The 18,422-nt window shown below is 45.1% G+C and overlaps 2 protein-coding genes and 1 non-coding gene across 6 annotated transcripts; 1 reads left to right on the forward strand and 2 right to left on the reverse strand.

The window, feature by feature from the left end:
• Positions 1 to 129: 129 nt before the first annotated feature.
• mcm3l (MCM3 minichromosome maintenance deficient 3 (S. cerevisiae), like) lies at positions 130 to 9,413 on the reverse strand. The gene is made up of 18 exons (XM_036522235.1): positions 9,359 to 9,413; positions 9,095 to 9,184; positions 8,556 to 8,668; positions 8,076 to 8,284; positions 7,828 to 7,958; positions 6,444 to 6,682; positions 5,788 to 5,896; positions 5,376 to 5,529; positions 4,582 to 4,713; positions 3,849 to 4,057; positions 3,218 to 3,392; positions 2,334 to 2,460; positions 2,062 to 2,212; positions 1,530 to 1,670; positions 1,296 to 1,390; positions 1,052 to 1,137; positions 858 to 933; positions 130 to 328 (listed from the first exon to the last, which is right to left on the reverse strand). Exons 1-18 carry the CDS (start codon positions 9,404 to 9,406, stop codon positions 130 to 132), a joined length of 2,484 nt encoding a protein of 827 aa, XP_036378128.1. The 5' UTR covers positions 9,407 to 9,413.
• On the reverse strand, positions 7,190 to 7,320 carry LOC118773862. The gene has a single exon (XR_005004773.1).
• Positions 9,414 to 10,996: 1,583 nt separating the features above from the next.
• si:ch211-191a24.4 (uncharacterized protein LOC100150331 homolog) lies at positions 10,997 to 18,401 on the forward strand. Of its 4 annotated transcripts, none has more exons than XM_036521932.1 (4): positions 10,997 to 11,267; positions 11,782 to 11,890; positions 13,968 to 14,062; positions 17,560 to 18,401. In XM_036521932.1, exons 2-4 carry the CDS (start codon positions 11,784 to 11,786, stop codon positions 18,240 to 18,242), a joined length of 885 nt encoding a protein of 294 aa, XP_036377825.1. In that variant the 5' UTR covers positions 10,997 to 11,267; positions 11,782 to 11,783; the 3' UTR covers positions 18,243 to 18,401. The 4 variants fall into 4 exon arrangements, with proteins under 4 accessions (XP_036377825.1, XP_036377824.1, XP_036377826.1 ...); XM_036521931.1 differs by having other exon boundaries at positions 10,997 to 11,263; XM_036521933.1 differs by having other exon boundaries at positions 10,997 to 11,179.
• Positions 18,402 to 18,422: the final 21 nt, after the last annotated feature.

Genomic DNA, 18,422 nt, shown 5'->3' on the forward strand with positions numbered 1-18,422 from the left:
CTGGAATACAACTGAAATGTCCACTCACTGCTACACACAAAAACAGACAAGACTTCTATACTCAATTCATTTATTAGAGAAAAGTAGAAAATTACAGATTGTAGATGCACATTGACTGGGTGGGCATGGTCAGATGAGGAAGACCACATCTTCAGACACCATGACCTGGTTGTCATCCTGCATTTGGCCCAGCAGCTCCTTCACTTCCTGCTCCTCGAACGGTTCAGCCTGGCCCTTGTTAATATGGGTTAGCAGTTCGGGGACTGGGATGGACTGCGACCGGGTCCCCTTAAACGCCTTCAGCAGAGCCGCCTTAAATGGCTTCAGTCTGGAGGACACGGGGTCAAAAGTCAGTCCAATGAGGCTTCCAAAATGCAGCACACGGCTGAATATGCAACAAGTTTACTGACTAAAAGGTGAGATTCTGGGGGAGCACACAGGTATATCTAAATTTCATAACTACGATTAAATATCATTTCAGACATCCTGACAATAGCAATAGTACAGCTCTCCTGCAGATTCAATATGCAAATTACGCACCATGCATAATAGTGCACTCTCTCAGGTTGGATTTAAAATACACACACTTTTTCCAGTCCACGTGGAGGCCTCTATTAGTTTTCACACAAGACGCTGGTCTGTGGCGTTTACATGAGCCATGAAACTCATCCTTTGACATCACTTGAAAAATAAGGGTGCCTAATCCTCTAAAATCACAATTTGTATATGGCAGATACACACTTCTCTGAAAAGGTAGACTTATAGTAGACTTGTTAGTAGTCTTTCCAAAATTTCAATTTCACATTTTCAGCAAATCTACAAATCCAAGGATTCCACTAGATATAGTGAACTTTTACCGGTCTTGGCCGATGTCAGCCTTCCTCTTCTGTGTGCTTGTCAGAGCAGAGGGTTTGGCTTTCTGGCTAGTTTCACCTGGGTGAGGACCAAAGCACATCAATGTCATCCGATACAGCCTGCTTTTAAAAATTTATAGCCGTTTCTTCCAAAGCAATTTGGTCAGAGCTGCAGGAGTGTAGTAGACGTGACTCACTGTCCAGCTCATCCCCACTGAAGTCATAGGGGTCGTCACCAGCCTCTGTCACATCCATGTCAGCCTTGGAGAGTCGAGAATTCTGCCTGGGAACAGGGAAAAAAGCAATGTTCCCTGCAGCTCACAGCTCTATGAAACCTAGGCCTTTGGATGAGACCTCAAAATCCCTTTCCTGTTGTGTCTCTCTCACTCACACACACACACACACACACACTGAATTCAACTGTTCATACTGTACCCTTACCTCGTGCTCCTCTGGCTGGCCACTTCTTGGCTCTGTGACACGTCAACCTCCATGCTGTCCTCCGGAACCTTCTTCTTCTTCTCCTTCTCCAGAATCTGGAGTCGCGAAATGAGGGAGCATATTTCTTACTGCAAACTTTTGTCCCATATTTTATCCCAAAGTCGACTCCAAAGCCCTGCCCACAGCTCCAGTTTTTGTAAGAGCCAGCAGAATGCAGAATGGAAGACCCGGTACCTTCTTAAAGTAGGCAAACTGCATGAGCTCCAGGGCTGCCTCGGCGTCCGCCAGGTCGATGGTTTTGCTCATGCGGGCCTTGGCGTGGGCGGTGGCCAGGCGGATCATGGTCTCCAAGGCCCTGGCGGTAACTGGCATGGTCTGGGGAGACAGCATCCATCAGTCACAACACATACTCCCACCACACACCCCAGGCCAAGAGGTTGCAGCAGGGCCTGGTGGTAAGGAGCAGGACAGGTAAGTGAAAGGTTGCTGGTTACTGCTGGCCTGCTGGGGCACTGCTGCTGTACCCTTGGGCAAGGTACTTAACCCAGAACTACCTCAATAAACTTCCAGCTGTATAAACGGATAAATTTATAATGTATGCAAGTCGCTCTGGATATGAGCGTCTGCTAAATGACAATGTACTTGTGTTTTGCACTACAGGTTAAAAAGACAGGAATTGCTACTGGCTGTTACATTAGCGGGTAGCTAGTGTACAATTGCTTAACCACTGCAGTGCGGAGGTAGTATGGTATGTTAGCGCTTTTACTCGCGCGTGGTCTGCGTTGACTTGGTCATGGCTCCTCAGCTTGGAGTACTCCTCCGCGATGTGATCTGAAGCTTCCTGGGTCAGCACGGGCTTCACCAGCTTGGCCACGTGGATGTACTTCTTAATGAACTCCATGGTGACAATCTTCTCCCTGTCAGACAAAGGAGGGAAACGCAATGGATTCGTGGGTAACCGTTTGGCACAGGTTTTGGACTGCGAATTGGACCATACAGAAGAAACTAAGCTGGGGTTAAGACTGAGACCGGGGTTACCTTTTCTTCCTGTGGCCGTGCAGGACGTTGTCCCTCTTCTCATAGATCTGCAGCTCCTGCTCAGATGCCTCGGTGATGTTGGGGTCCTCTGTGGCGAACACGTCCACCGTGCTTCCCAGCGGCATGGCTGCATGGGCCCACAGACACGCCCCATCAAACACAACTGCAAATGCCGCCTAGAGCCACACTGTAGGTCATCACACTGCCCGATCTCTTCACCCCAATGAGCTGTCCTTTCAGCCGTCCACACCCCATTCAAAGCAAAGAATCTGTGCAGCACTCTGTACAGCATAATGCCCCAATAAAAAAAGCCAATTAAAACTTGCAATCACACTCATTTACATTCGCACTTATTCATTTGGCGGACGCTTTTATCCAAACTAACTTACAAGCGAGTACAACAGAAGCGAAACCCATACAGGGAGTCACAATATTAGAAGTGCTACATGACCAAGTTTCAATAGTTGGCCAGGCTGGTAGAAACAAGTGCGCCTGGCGACACGATCGCCACGACTTTGCGACTAATAAAAGTTAAGCCAATTTCAACTTTCAAATGAGCAGCAACAGAGTTGAGCGATGCTGCAACTTTTTTGCGGCACACAGGCAGTCAAAGGTGTCCAGTAGCTAGAATATCCACCTTGTAGCAATGCCTTTACTGATCAGTTTTACATACTTTCATCTTGCACTTTGCCTGCTGTCATTAGTGTGATGCACATGAGGAAATAAGAAGAAACTGCAGGAAAAGGAAGTGATGTTGGAAATGTAAGTGTGCCAAATGGAAGTCCCAGAACTGTATGTCCAAATTATGCAAACCAACAGAGCTGAAAACCACATCAAGTGTGCACCAACAGCAACACCAAACCCTCCCTCCGGTGTTCTCGTACCCGCGCCTTCCTGCTCTCCGGGGGTCCTGTATCTGTGCATGCGGAGGACGTGCTCGGAGATCTCGCGGTCGCTGTCCGCATCCATCTGGTCCAGCACGATGAAGAGCAGGTCAAACCTGGACAGCAGCGAGTCCTGAAGCCCGATGTTCTCCATCGGCGTCTTGTACTGATCGTACTGCACAGGGGAGAGAGGCCTCTGTCATAACCAACACCTCCAACATTTAGAGTGACCAACATTAATGGACCAAACAAAGCATGGGAGTGTTTCTTCTCTGGCGACATCCGAGGGCACATGCTGCAGCATGCCAATGTGCTAAACAATTAGCAACAGGCTCAAGATAACATCAGGGGATTCGCCCTTGATAAGGATGTCCTGCAGTCTGACGTTCTCCATCTGCGTTTTGTACCAATCATACTGCACAAGGGAGAGAGGTCTCCATTATTATCCAACACCTACAACTTTAAGAGCACAACGCAGCCAAAGACAAAGGTTGGGAGTGCTTCTTCTCTCCAGGCATCTGAGGACACGTGCTGCATACTAATGTGCTAAACAATTAGCAACAGGCTCAAGATAATACCAGGGAATTCCCCTCAATAAGGACGAGTGGAAAAATGGACAAACGCGTCTCACCCTTCCGTAGACGGGATTGGCGGCGGCCAGCACGCTGCAGCGGGCGTTGAGGCGCGCCTGGATGCCGGCCTTGGAGATGGTGACGCGGCCCTGCTCCATCACCTCGTGGATGGCGGTACGGTCCATGTCCGACATCTTGTCGAACTCGTCGATGCACACCACCCCCCGGTCGGCCAGCACCATGGCTCCTGCCTCGAGCCTCCGCTCTCCTGCGGGCGATTCGAGAAAATGGAAGAAAAGGTGGGGCCACATGTTATACAGAGCAGAACGCAAAGACTGCCCTTTGTGACACTGTCTGCAACAGAGGTGCCAAGACAAGTGAAAACCTAACCTTACCTACATTACCAGTCAAAGGTTTGGACACACCTGATTAAAATGGGAAACATGCATTTTGATCTAAAGACTTATGCTTAACTGATCACTGCATAATTCTATAATTTCATAGTTTTGATGTCTTTACCATCATTCTAAAATGTGGAAAATAAAAGAAAAACCTATGAGTAGGTGTGTCCAAACGTTTGACTGGTACTGTAGCTGTATACAACTTGTTCTTTCAGCTTAATATTTCATTCTGCAATCACTTTATCCAACAGGGAGGAGCTCCAGGAATCCACCACTTGCCATTTGAATCAATCAAACCTCAAACTCTTGCGCTCCGAGAAGGGAGTCGCTCCGCATACTTTTCAGAACAAAGTCTTAAAGAAAAAATTTTAAGATAAGGGGTACGTCTTACCAGTCTCCTGATCAGTAGTCACCGCAGCGGTCAGACCCACGCCGGACGACCCTCGTCCCGTGGTGGGGATGGCTCGCGGAGCGGTGAACAGCACGTAGCGCAGGAGCTGGGACTTTGCCACCGAGGGGTCACCTGACATCCACACAGCACTCAGAGTAAGAGGACTGCCGCCGAGGACGCAGAAAAGCACAACTAGCGTAGCACACCGTGACATTAGCCTTCCACAGGAAGTTAAATACTTTTACCTCCCTGAGGATGGCATGACACCAAAATGAGTCAGTTTAACATGTTCGTGTAGAAACTACAATGTAAAAGGCAGGTTAACTCACCTCAGTTGAGTGTTTTGGTTCATGCGTTTTCCATTTATAAAAGGCCTTTACCAAACACCTTGACTACAGTGACTGTAAGTAGTTTCCAGAAAGTTGTCCTCTCCATTTTGTCTTTATTCAGTATTAAACTCTGCCATGTGAGGGGCACTGGCTTGCTGTGTGCTGCAAACATTCAGCCTAACACTTTCTGGGGTAAATTTCCATTCAGCTTTTTCCTGAAAGACTGTAGCCTGAAGGTAAGTTATTACATATGTTAAACTACTGCTGGACTTTGGTACTGAGAAACTGCCCTTTACCCAGCATCCCAATTGCATGAACCAAATTTATCAGCAAGAGCACTAATTATACAACAGATGGCTCAGGATAAAAAAAAAAAAAAAAAAAAAAAAAAAAACACATTCCATGACAGAGGCATAGTGTAGGGACAGTTGCCCATCACATATTCTCAGACCACACTGATCTTACCGATCAGCAGTATGTTGATATCTCCTCTGATACGCGTCCCATTCTCCAGGTTGGTTTCGTTCCCCCCGAGCAGCAGGCACAGAATGGCTTTCTTAATGTACTCGTGACCATGGATACTGGGGGCCAGGGACTTACTCAGGTGTTCAAACACATCCTGCCAAAACAGTTCACAACTTGGATATACTATACATACAATCTAGGAATAGGACTGCATTCTGGCAATGGTTCCAAGAAACCGTTCACCTCGCCATCTCACTTAGCATATGTATTTGCCATTTTCCCCAGCAGCTGCAGATCTAGCCAGAAAGGTGACCACAAAGCTTTAGCAGAACTACAGGGACTTTGGAACACTTTGTGCTAGATTGTATAGTAGAAACTCTCCACAGCTCCTTAACCCAGAACTGGCACTCACTTTGGAATGAGCCTTGCAGAACTTCTTGATCTTGCCCACATCATCCGCAGAAAACGTTGGGGCAATTTCCTTGCTCATGAGCTTGACATTATTGGCCAGCAGGATTGTCCTTGTTTGGGAGAAGAGCATGTGTCCACTCAGAATATGAACATGCAGAAATATCATGCATGATGGAGGATGTTGATGGAGTACTGCTGCCACATGGCAAATTTACGTGCTTTATGTGCATTCCCTGCCACAAGAGCAATTCCTCTTGCATTCATTGAAAAGTATGCTGTTAATCTAGGATTAACACAGACCAACCTAAATTTCCCTGCAGTACCAGTCAAAGCTTTGAATACACCTACTCATAGAAGGGTTTCTTTATTTTTAACCATTTCCACATTTTAGAATAGTAGAGACATCAAAACTATAACACAATTTGAATGATGCAGTGACTAAAAAAAAGGGGTTAAACAACCTTACTTTTTAAGATTCTTTAGAAGTAGCCAAAACATTTAAAAAATAAATTCAGAAGGAAATTCATAGACAAATATAAAGAGTGAAGTTGATGTCTAAGAAACACATTTCAAGAATTTAAGTGCAAATCTTTAGATCAAGATGTCTTTTAATGAATGTTTCCCATTAATGAATGTATCCCATTCTGGTTCCCTCACCTGAAGGTGCCAGAGGTGAAGCCACCTTGTTTGGCAGGCAGGCAGCGGTACACCCCCACCAGCTGCACCCTATCCCCGGGCTTCACCTTGTCCACCAGGTCATCGTTGGCGATTATGTCCACTGAGCGGGGCAGCTGGCCAGCCGGAGCTTTCTCCGGCATCTCCTGGATGGTAAGGGTCTGGTGGTCCTTGTAGGTGCAGAGGCCAAACTCCGTCTCCAGTGGGTTATTCTCCTCATCCTGCTCAACAAGATGGTCAACAGTGTACGTGCAAACACGCATGCAAGAACGGCAGGTATCTTGGATTCTTATAGCCTATGCAAATACCAACATTTGCAGAATTACATTACATTACATTATTGGCATTTAGGAGACGCAACTTACATTGGTAACAATTGTTTACATTACCCAATTATATAGCTGGATATTTACTGACAAGTCTGGGTTAAGAACCTTGCCTAAGGGTACAAGTGAGAAATCAAAACAGAAACCTTTCAGCTACAAGTCCTGCTCTTTACCAGTATACTACACTGCTGCCCACTGTTTAAGCAAACCTTCTTAAATGCCAATCTTGACCCCTAACCCACTTATCCTTTTTTGCAAGCCTCAATAAGTTCCATCCACTCAAAAAAGAAAAAACCCACGACTAAATCGAACAGGGATAATCAAAGTCAGTCACCGCCTTAAAAGGAGTGCTACCCCTTGTGCAACCTGTAGATTACCAAACAATTTCACAGATCTTGCAGTGGGTGTCTGCCCCGTATCTGTCTGTGGCGATTACCCTCACGTCGCCCCAGTCAACAGAGAGCAGGAATACTGTAGGGAGGCGTAGTGGTGGAGAGGACACCGCTCAGGCCTGTCCAAGTATCACCCTCCCACTGCTTCACCTCAGTGCTTCATACAGGCTGGCAGTTATCACATTACATTATTGTCATTTAGCAGACGCTCTTATCCAGAGTGACTTACACAGGTTACAGTTTTCTCTTAGTTATATAGCTGGATATTTACCGAAGCAATAAGTTAAATTCCCTGCTGGGGCACTAACTTAACGCCCAACCTTTCGGTTACAAGCCCTTCTCCACACTGCCACACTCACCAACATAATGCTAATGCAACTTGATTCATATGTAATATGAATTCGGCTTTGGCAATACATGCTGTTTATTGCAATTAAATATATCACACAGTAGAGAACAACACATGCACACTGGTATGAAGCTCAAAGATAATCCAGTCACTTAGTAAAAGGTTAAATGGAATTAAAGGAATAACGAAGTAAAGACCACAACATTCAAGTGAATATATTCAGATGCAACTCCTTTGCATTGTAAAAAGCTCTGGATATGAATAAGAACTAAATGGCTCGAGAGTCAGGGAGAGCTCACCTTGGTGGGATAAATGGCACTGGAGGGGAAAGCGTCTAGCGAGGTGAGATCCGTGTATTTCCTCTCCAGGGTTTTCTTCGTAGCAGGGCAGTAGTGCACGCTCCGGGTGATCTTGGGCCTCACCAGAGAGCCTTTTTATAGGGTGGAGAAGTGGTCTAGATTGCTGCGTCTTTAAACTCGTTTTCACGATTCTTGGAAACAATCAATGGCTTATACTGCCCATTTCGAATCTTGTTTAAATGACTCACATTTTGTAACAATGCCCTCCACACAGACCAGGTTTCCGAGGAAGCGAGCAGTGAGAGTACGCGGGGAAACGTGTTTGGATCCAAAACTTCCTTCGAACCCAACATGGAATTCGTCAAACTGCTTGGCGTACGTTCCGTCAATGGATGCGACCAGATCTTTCAAAGCTCGTTGAAAAGCGATGAGTTCACTAAATGCATTGTTGAGCAGCCTGAAAGGAAACAAAGCCGTCCGTAAAATTAAATGAAATTACTGTATGAAGCAATAAGATATTGATTTAATGTCTCGACATCTTTACAGAAATAAAATACACACGTCCGCCAACATGGTTTTTGTAAACGTCACAGCTAAAACTACACGAACATACTAATCGCTGCTAGACTTTTTTTACTTATACAATATTCCGCCAACCACTTGTCATGCAATGAGGTTTAGCTACTGTTTAAAAAAAAACACACTATCTACAAAAATTGGGTACCTACGCTTTGGCCCTCTTTTCGTTTCTTCTTCGTAAATCGTTCATATTTACGATGAGACGGCATCCACATTCGGAAACCATACTTCTCACCTTTTCATGGTAAATTCCTTGATCTTGCTGCCGGAGAAATTCGGTATGAGCAAAACAATTTAATGAGCACTTGGTAACGTTTCTAATATATATTTAAAAAAATAAATAAGTTGTCTATGCGTTCACATTTGTGCTGAAAACAATTTCCGCGCTAATGTTATCCGGGTGTTCAAAGCATCGAAAATATGGCATGTTCAGAGACCAAACACGTTTTTCATCAATTTGGCTTCATGTCATTCGCAAGACACAACACTATTTTCCTTAACCGTAGTAGGTTTTTTCCAACCATTAAAATTTTAGGAGTACTGGCAATTTACGATAATGACAGCGTGAATCATTGGTTGCTTGACCACCGTGTATTTGTAAGATATATTACTAAATAAATCTTGCAAGCTTCACAAGCCTAACTATAGGCAGTCCCTCGAAACTACTTTAAAAAAGCAGAGTACTCACATCATCATCCAGAAAATCCAAGTACTCCCGCTGTGCCTCCCGTAATTCGAGGTCTTCAAATCCGGTATCCATCTCGCTAGCAAACGTGCCCTGTTAGAGATCAGCGGAATTTGTAGTTGATTGAAATTGGAAGGGGTCAAAGGTCATTCCACATCGAACAGATTAAATTTAGATTCAGGATTAATTTGAGTCACATTCAGTTTCTTTCGCTGTCTCTCTTTCGCGTTCCAGTTGCCTTCATTCACATTTCACAGTGTAGCCTACCTGAGCAATCTGTAGTTCGTACTGTTTGGCGCAAACTATTGTCATCATATGCGACAGGACGACGAATTATAAATCAGATTTAATAATATGCGAAATAAAAGCGAAATATTATGACATGCCGACTTATTTGGAGACCCATTTCAGAACAACAACAACATGGCAATGTGGTGTCGTAACGTTGTGTTATCGTCTCATACTCAACTGTTGCGGTCATGAATTCCCTAACAACTTAGATACGTCATTATTTCATGTAGGTGGTTAGGGAACTCGTCTTGTAGATACGCTGCAGGTTCAGATCCACAGGACACTGCTGTTGTTTCCTAGGGACATTTGCTTCAGAAAATACTCATATATAAGTGGTATTAATATGTGTGTAAGTAATTTTAAATAAATTCACCTAGTAAGCAGCTAGTAATGTGGTACTCGTTGCTGTTGCATTCATGATTTCAGCAACCCAAGATATTTGTAATTTAAAGTACTCCATAACCAGTATGAATGGTAGAAATCACGGAACAAACACTTGACATTGTGAGTTGTTTTAAATAGCATCCAGTAGATGGCATCAAAGTGCAACAATGAGATTACAGTTCCAAACTTTGCCGTGACACAATTACTCGTGTGTAGGTCATACAGCCGTCATTGAGGGAGCGGTTGTTTCTCCGATTTATGTGGCTTGACCCAGCCTGACTTACAGATGCCATCCTGCACAAGAAACCCTTGCAATGCTGGGGCATTACGTAACGTTGAAGGACAAGCAGTAAGCCAGTGAGTGACAATTTCTGAAGACTTGTCTGATTTGACAGGGGTTTTGACCCGTACCCCTCTGGTGTCCGACTTCCCCCCAATAAGTTCACTGCATCTATCATTTTATTCAGGGAAAACATCCACGAAATTAATAAAATATACAATATTTACGGTCACAATCCAGCAACTTTGAAAAGAAACACCAAGTTACCAATTTCCACACCCCTTTCTTAGTTTATTTACAATCCTCATGTTTCCCTTTTGCACCCGGTTTTCTACGGTTGTATCACCACTATTTGATATTAAGTCTCGGCATCAATTTGAGATAATATTATATGGGCAAATGGTTAAACTTCAGAATTTTATTATTTAAGGGTCCTTTTTCCTCCAAGTATACATTTCACGTACGTAGATGGTGGTAAATAATAATAAAAAACGGTTATTAATATCTGTTATGAATTTTAAGACGTGCACAAGCAGTAATAACAGAGAAGAAGCATTCATGATTGACGTAACAAAGTGGCCCTTGATACTGTGAATAGCGCAGACTATTCACTCGCTGTATTCTCAATTGGGCTATTCAATAGCAACAGAAGCGCAGTGTGTCCTGTAAAAATTAATTGCGGCCAAGCTATCAGCGCTTACGAAATCGGTGGGCAAGCCATCATCACTTAAATTCAGCTGGTGCATTCGCGCTGCGCTACCGAGAGAGTGAGAGAAACCGACAAGTGTGCTTTTTGTGCGTGTAAGGGTTTTCACTACAATGGTCCATCGGTGTCGTTGTTTGCGGGAGATGGCACTGAGATGACACAAAGCAGCCGATTCAAAGGACAATCTTTGCAATCCCATCAGATAGCGGTCATCGTTTTGGACAAAGCACCACTGTCACACAAAGTTGTTTTTGAGGGAACCGCATGGATCGCCCCTGAAACGTTGCTTGAAGTTGAAAACGTTGCTTGTGCCCCGCCAACAGATCACTTGAACCCTGCCTCTTTCACGACACACCTGAGACGGGCCGCCCACTCGCTCTCTTCCGCTGGGTGGGGCACCAAAACAACAGGTGATCGCGAGATCTCGGTGAGTGCATAATGGTGATTCTCAGAAAGTTTTAATTTTCGGTTTTGCCTTTAAAGCGGAGAAGGATTAATACCACAAGAGTCAGTAAGTACGTTTTATTACTACTTTGTTGTTGCTTTTGGCATTTTACTATGTTGTATCAACTCCTTTAAATTCAATGCGAAATTATCGTATATTAATAAACGGAAACTCAAGGGAAACTGCCTTATTTACTACTGGCGTTTTCAACCCAGAACTGCCTGTCCATCGTACTTGTGTTTATCTGGGAAAAAGTATTTAACCCATTCCATCAACGCTTATGGAGAAATCCTGGTCGTTCCTGACCTGCGTAGGCTTGAGCGTAACTACGAGACCAGTGTGGTATGCGTCAGTGTTTTGTTGGTACGGCATAAATTCTAAGAATCGGTGTCAGTGGTACGTGTGCTGTTGGGAATACTCTTTGGAGAGTGAGCTGTTGGCCGGTTATGAGAGGTCCGAGATAAGAGGTATAAACTAAAGTTTACACATCTCTCGAACGCGCTATCGTGTTGTGGTCTGGAAAATTGTCAAGCTGTCGCACGGAGGTAAACACAGTGGTTTCGGTTGTGTTCACGATTTCCTAGATATGAGCCAGCCATCAAGACCTCACAGGGGACAAAGAGAAAGAAACGGCGACCACCGCGAGCAAAGGGCCCGGAGGGACCAGCACAACGGACGCCCTCCTAGCGACAGGTCAGTGTAATCTAAAATCTGGGCAATTGTGTACTTTGAAACAGGTGCGGTCGTAGTTGCCGTCTTCCCAGCTCATAAGGTGGGTGCTACTACGTATGCAAAAATGCAATGCAGATCAGTGTTATGCACTGTTAGCAAAATATTCGTTTTTACTTATTTAACAAGTTTTATTTTATTATAGTAATTCGTATGAATGGATATATTTCACTCCCGGATCAAACAGCCTATTTGCGGCTCACAGCCCCATTACATTACAAGCATTTTGTAGACGCTTTTATCCAGAGCGACTTACGTATGTTACAACTTCTACATGCTATCCATTTATCCAGCTGGATATTTACTGGGGCAATTTAGAGCTAAGTACCTTGCCCAGCAGAGAATCAAAGCAGCAACCTTTTGGTTATGAGCCCTGGTCTTTACCACTATGCTACACATACAATGGACATTTATTTTTCCCCTCTGAAATTCTGGCGGTTGAGTGACAGGATTGACCTTTTTCATCTTTACTGTCATGGCAGTGTCCCTGTCACAGTACTGCAGCATGCAGAGTCCCTTTGGCATCAATCAGGGGAAGATCCAGTGCTACTGTAGCACAGTACATGCTGTGGGGTAGCCTATATCCCAGCTCAGGGAGCCAATGAATCAACAGATGGATGAATAAGGGGACGCTTGGGTTCAATGAGAACCATGTGTTTGGGACCGGATCATTGGCGGAGAGGACAGGTCCGCTGTGTCGCACTGACCAGAGTCGGTCTCTGTGCTGCTCCTAATAGCGGCCTCTTTTTACACCAGATCAGCTGGCATTATTTGGACTGCCTGCATTAAGCAGCTGATGAGGTTAGCAGCAGCAAACCTGAGATCCAGAGTGATTAATTACACAATGAGGCCACAGTTGACAGTAATTGAGCGTCCCACAAAGGGACATCCCACAGCGGCAGCCAAGATTGTGTGGCTGAAAACACCCTGAAAGGAATGCCAAGACCTTTGATTTCTCTGGGTAGACCCCAGGGATTAGCTGTGGAGCACCCTGATGCTGGCCCTCAGTTCTCAGCCCTGTATCTTCCCCCAGAACCCTACCCCCACTCCTTTTATTCAAATTAAAACCCTATTTCATTAATTGATCCTTCATTTGTAAAAGTTTTATATCAGGTGCAGTACAGTCTACTTATAGACTTTCGATCCAGTGCAGTTTTCAATGACACAACAATTATTAAGTTCAAAACTCATGATTTCACAATGTTCCAGGGCTGCATCATGTATAGTAAATTCTCTCTGAATCAGCACATAGCTGAAGTTTAGAAGACGTCCAAACCACAGCCGTTTGTGTGTCTCACTGTGAAGACATGTTTCTGCCGTTATACCCCAGTATCACACGGCCACTAATTACATATATCATGTTTCCATTCTCTCAAACCAAATCAAATTTAAAATTTCCAGGCCACTTCCCAGCACTGAACATTTCCAAGCTTCCTATCCTAGCTGTCCAGCATAAAATCCTGGTTTGGAAACCTGCCCCATGTTACCATAAACCCTCTGAACAAAGCATGAGAGGGCTTTTCTTTGCCAAGTCCATGACAATGAGCATGAGTGTGGTTGTTTGCTAATGTCGTATTGTACTGACAGATCAAGTGTGCCTACAGAGACTTCCATCTGCACTGTTATGTTATTATCTGTATTGAGTTATTTTTGCACTGGCTTTTGAAAGTATATCCCTTTTTCAGCACAGTGAGGTTGTTCATGTGGTTCTTTGTTAGTGACTTCCTATGCTGAGATTAGGACATGTTTTCTTTGTGATTATTTTGAGCACTATGTACACACCTGGTTGTATGCTTATCTTGATACTTGTTTCAGCTTGGTGACTTATCACTGCTGTTATTTACTATTATGTATGCATGCCCTTGTTCTTGAGTCTTTTGTGATATGCACAGTGCTTATCTTTCCATTATAGTCTTTTATGCTCTGAATAAGAGAATAATAATAATGAATTAGTGATGAAGTAATTTAAATTAATTTCATCACAAGTCATTTTTTAAGAGTAGCAGAAATATAATCCACTCCTTACCCTTTTCTCATCCAGGTCATCCCAGCCTCCGTACTATCCCAAAATGGCCCGGGAGGCCCCCAGGGAGAACCCAGAGGGGTCCAAATGCACCCACATCTGTTCCAGGAGAGGTGTGTACTTGTTGAAACAGGGACAGTGTCACAGGCCAGCCTTTCTGTGTCCACTCTGGGTGATCCACACTCTTAACCACCAATGTTTCATTTAAAACTGTCCGCTGTTCTTTCAAGACTCAAACCTGTCAAATGGCCTGGCTTAATGATTTGTGATTGTTTCTGACTGCCATATTTCTGACATATTTTTTTTCAAGGCAGTCCATATGAATGTAGGTATTTTCACATTGATAGACTTTGGTGAACCTTTTTAATGAATCTTATTTAGATGTGAAGCGTGTCCTTGAACTGAATATAAACAGACTCCCCACTAGAGTGTCAGGAAATCGGGAGGGGAAATCGTCAAAATAAGTGATGCGCTTTTACTTCCACTATCCAGAACAGTGAGGAAATAACCTGCCTCTATTCATGACGTGGCAACCTTAAGACATCCCTGCTTTTTTAACTTCTTTCTTTGAACAGTAAATGCATATGCAAAAACAGTCCTAACAAGTGTGAATGCAGTTGGAAGGATCTTTCCACACATGAGTGCATTGCAGTGCGTTGTCCTCTTTATATTTCCTCTCTGTTTGCTGTGAGGAGGAAACTGATTCCAGATCCGATACTGGGTGACCACACCACGTGTTAGAGAGAGGTTTGGTTGGTCTCTGTGAGACCACACCCAGTGATACTAGCTAGGGCTGCTCCTCTCCGGGGAAGCTGTATACAGGATTTACAGGTTTCCTGACTTCCTCGTATTGCATGCGCGCATACGCACTCACACAAATACACACACAGGCAGGCAGGTAGACACACAGATAAATACACAGGTACACAGACAGACACACACACACACAGGCAGACAGACGGACATGCACACATGCACCCACGCATATATATACACACACACACTCCTTTACAACCTGCTCTGCACTTGTGGGTGACACCTGATAAAGTGAGGAACGTAATAACCTGTAATCCAGCACATTTCCTCACAGGCTAATTACACTCAGGTCGCTCCTTCAGGATACACACAGATACCTCTTACAATCAGGGAATTAATGCACGCAGCAGAGACTGAACTATGGTCTGGTACAAAAAGGGAAAAAAAAAGAAGCGGTCCAGATTACACTTTATAAAAGTCATGGGAACTTTAGAAAGCATTTAATCGGATTATAAGTGTAATTGTAAGGAGGCTGGAAGCCCTTGCGATCTCACTAATCTTTATGGGACTGTGAATGCGGAGACCATTGTCTCTGCTCTGTGATCAGGCTTGTCTGACCAACCAGCATTCCTAAAGCATGGTATCAGGTGTGCAGCAAACACGGAGAAGAATTTCTGCAATCCTGCAAGGGCAGGAAAATGCCCATGCATCAAACAGTAGGTCCTCATCATGCCCTGTCCTGAGACTCCTCAAACTTTGCCTCTGAAGCGGTGGAAGGGGGGATTTGGGCCATCTCAAAAGTCCTGCATATTGTCTCAAGCTTGAGTTGGAGGTGTTTTCCATGTGCTTTGTGAATAATATCACTGACGAAATGATGAAATTACATGAAATTACGACTAACTGTGATGTGCGAATCACACTGAGATGCCCCTCCAGGAGAGCTGTGAATACATGAAAGATAGATTACCCTTAGCTGGTTTTTCCTCAGCCAAAACCTTCCCCTCAGAAAATCTCTGAATACACAAATGCCACTTGGGCAAGGACTTTGTGTTGCTTATCGGCCTCTTAAATTCAGAATGAGGCAGTGGAAACCGAACGGGCGGGTTTGCACCGAAATCAGCCGGTTCCCTTTTGTTTCTTGGAAAGGCAACTTTGAATGAGAATGGAAATACGCCATTCCAGTGAGGATCACTGGTCTCTGGGGCTTTTGAAGGAGACACGGGCAGAGTAATACAATCAGGCTATGTGCCTTTATCAGGCGGAAGTCTTGTATTTGATGCTACCTCTGAAAATGTGTATGTGTGCTCTAGTTATTGTTGAGATTGCTTAGCAGCTATTAGTAAGGATTGATGTAGCATCACATTACATTAGTGTCATTTAGCAGACACTCTTATCCAGAGCAACTTACCTAGATTACTGTTTTTTTTTTGTTTTTCCATTCATACAACTGGATATTTACTGAAGCAATTGTGGGGTTAAGTACCTTTCCCCAGGGTATAACAGCAGTGCCCCAGGGGGGAATCGAACCAGCGACCGTTCAGTTACGAGCCCTGCTCCTTACCCACTACGCTACACTGCTGTAACAGCAATAACACAGCAGAGAGGTGGGGCTTGACAGGCCAGGCTCCAGCTCATGCGGTTCCCTCCCGCACTAATCTACAAAGCTTTTACGTGCGCTGTCCCCTGGAATCGTCTCTCTGTGGTTTGAAATGCACATTTTTAATGATCGCTTAACCTGTTTTGCATATTCTTTATTCGCTTTCATGTAGGAGAGTGTGATCCATTAGTGAGGGAGAAAAATAACTATGGCAAACAGGATTAGCATAAAGCAGCCTGAGGAGAGAAAGGCAGACTCAGACTAGAGGAGGAGGGAAAGCCTCAGCCTATATGCTCTTTACAGATATTTTCATCAAACCTTATTTTACCTGTTTAGCATAATCTCTTGTTATTATTCAAATAACTGTTAAAACCTAATTCCCTCTCCATTAGGGACCGCTTGGATGTAAACAGCGTTAGGCTGTATTTGCCTGTGGGCGTGATGCTGTACTTCTGTAAGCACCTGTGCTGTTTACTCACACTACACCAATCCTTTTGTTTCCTCTTCCGAATGTGGGATAGCTTGAGCCTTAAAGTGTCATATCCCCACTCCCCACCCCTCACCCCAACCCCCCTTTCAGGGCCCCCTAGAGCCAAAGACGACATGAGAGGTTTTCTAACAGTGGCTTTTTATTGTCGTAGTGTCTGTACACTACGACAATAAAAAGTGAGTCTCTGTCTCCCATAACTGCAAGTGATTTATGGGAAACAGTTGTTGATCTAGTATTCCATTTCTTCAGCAAAATCAAATGTGTTTTTCATTCTTTGCTTGGGAATTACTTACCAGAGGCAAGCAAAAGTTACCAACGTAGCCTGAGTGGACATAAGTGTTTAGGGCTGCATTAAAATGAGGGAAGGCCTTTCCATGTTGGAGAAGTGAAAATCATGTGGAACGGTAGTGTAGCATAGCGGGTAAGGGGTGGGGCTTGTAACGGAAAAGTTGCTGGTCTGAGTCACCGCCGGGGCACTGCTGATGTACCCTTGGGCAAGGTACTTAACCCACAATTGCCTCAATAAATATCCAGCTGTATAAATGGATAATGTCAAAAAACTGCAACCTATGTAAGATGCTCTGTATAAGACCGTCTCCTAAATGACAATGATGTAATGTGATGTAATCATGCTCACTTGCTTTTGGTGTATAGGGGCTTTTACAAGTGGAAAGAACTGGCTATCAGTACCATAGCTCCAAGCTTCCTGCATGTTACATGTACCCTTTTACCTGTGTGTCACGCACTGATCATGTGTTTTGGAGCAGGCATCGTGCTGATCTGCGCAGTGCTGACCAACGCCCTGGTGCTGATCTGTGTGGTGGCTGCGCAGATGGTGATGTCTGGCATGTCGGCCATGGGGGGCCTGTCGGCGGGCAGCTTCAGCATCAACTCCGCCTACAGCCCCTTCGAGGGCACGGAGCTGCAGCAGGTGCGCGACCTGGACATGCAGTACAGCCAGATGCGCTCGCCCGGCATCTACGGGGGTGTGGCCTTCAGCCTGACCATGGGCGTCATCTCCCTGCTTTTCGTGGTGTCGGGGAACCGGCCGGCACACCTGCTCTCACCCAAGCTGCTGGCGGGGCAGTTCTTCTTCCAGCTGGTGGGCGCCGTGGCCTACGTGGTGGCCGTGGGGCTCTACCTGCACTTTGTTATCAAGGTGAACGCCACAGACGTCTGCCAGCAGAGGGCGCGGCTGTACGCACGGCAGGGCTACACCTGGATGAACTGCGACGTCGGGGGCGCCGACGCCGCCGTGGCGCTCTTCGGCCTCATCACTGCCATCCTCTACGGCATCGGCTGCGTGCTCACGGGTCAGACGATCCGCAGGGTGAGGAGCTACCGGCAGGAGAGGGAGCGCTACGAGGCGACCAGGCGGAACCAGGGCGATGGCCACCGCTCCGCCAACCCCCAGAGGGCGCCGCTGAGATCCGACACTACGCCCGTGTGACGGCCACGCTGCACAAATTTCTGAAAAATGACTCTTGCCTAATTTTAAACCATCCAGTGTATGAATTGTAAGACATACTGTATTTCTTTACAACTGTGAGACTTGCATCAACTTTTAAACTTGTTTTAATTTCACTTTCATCGTGTTTGTCTTGTACAGGCTGCAGCTGTAGTCCACTTT

Source organism: Megalops cyprinoides, chromosome 2 (assembly GCF_013368585.1).
Source record: "Megalops cyprinoides isolate fMegCyp1 chromosome 2, fMegCyp1.pri, whole genome shotgun sequence".
Classification (NCBI taxonomy): domain Eukaryota; kingdom Metazoa; phylum Chordata; class Actinopteri; order Elopiformes; family Megalopidae; genus Megalops; species Megalops cyprinoides.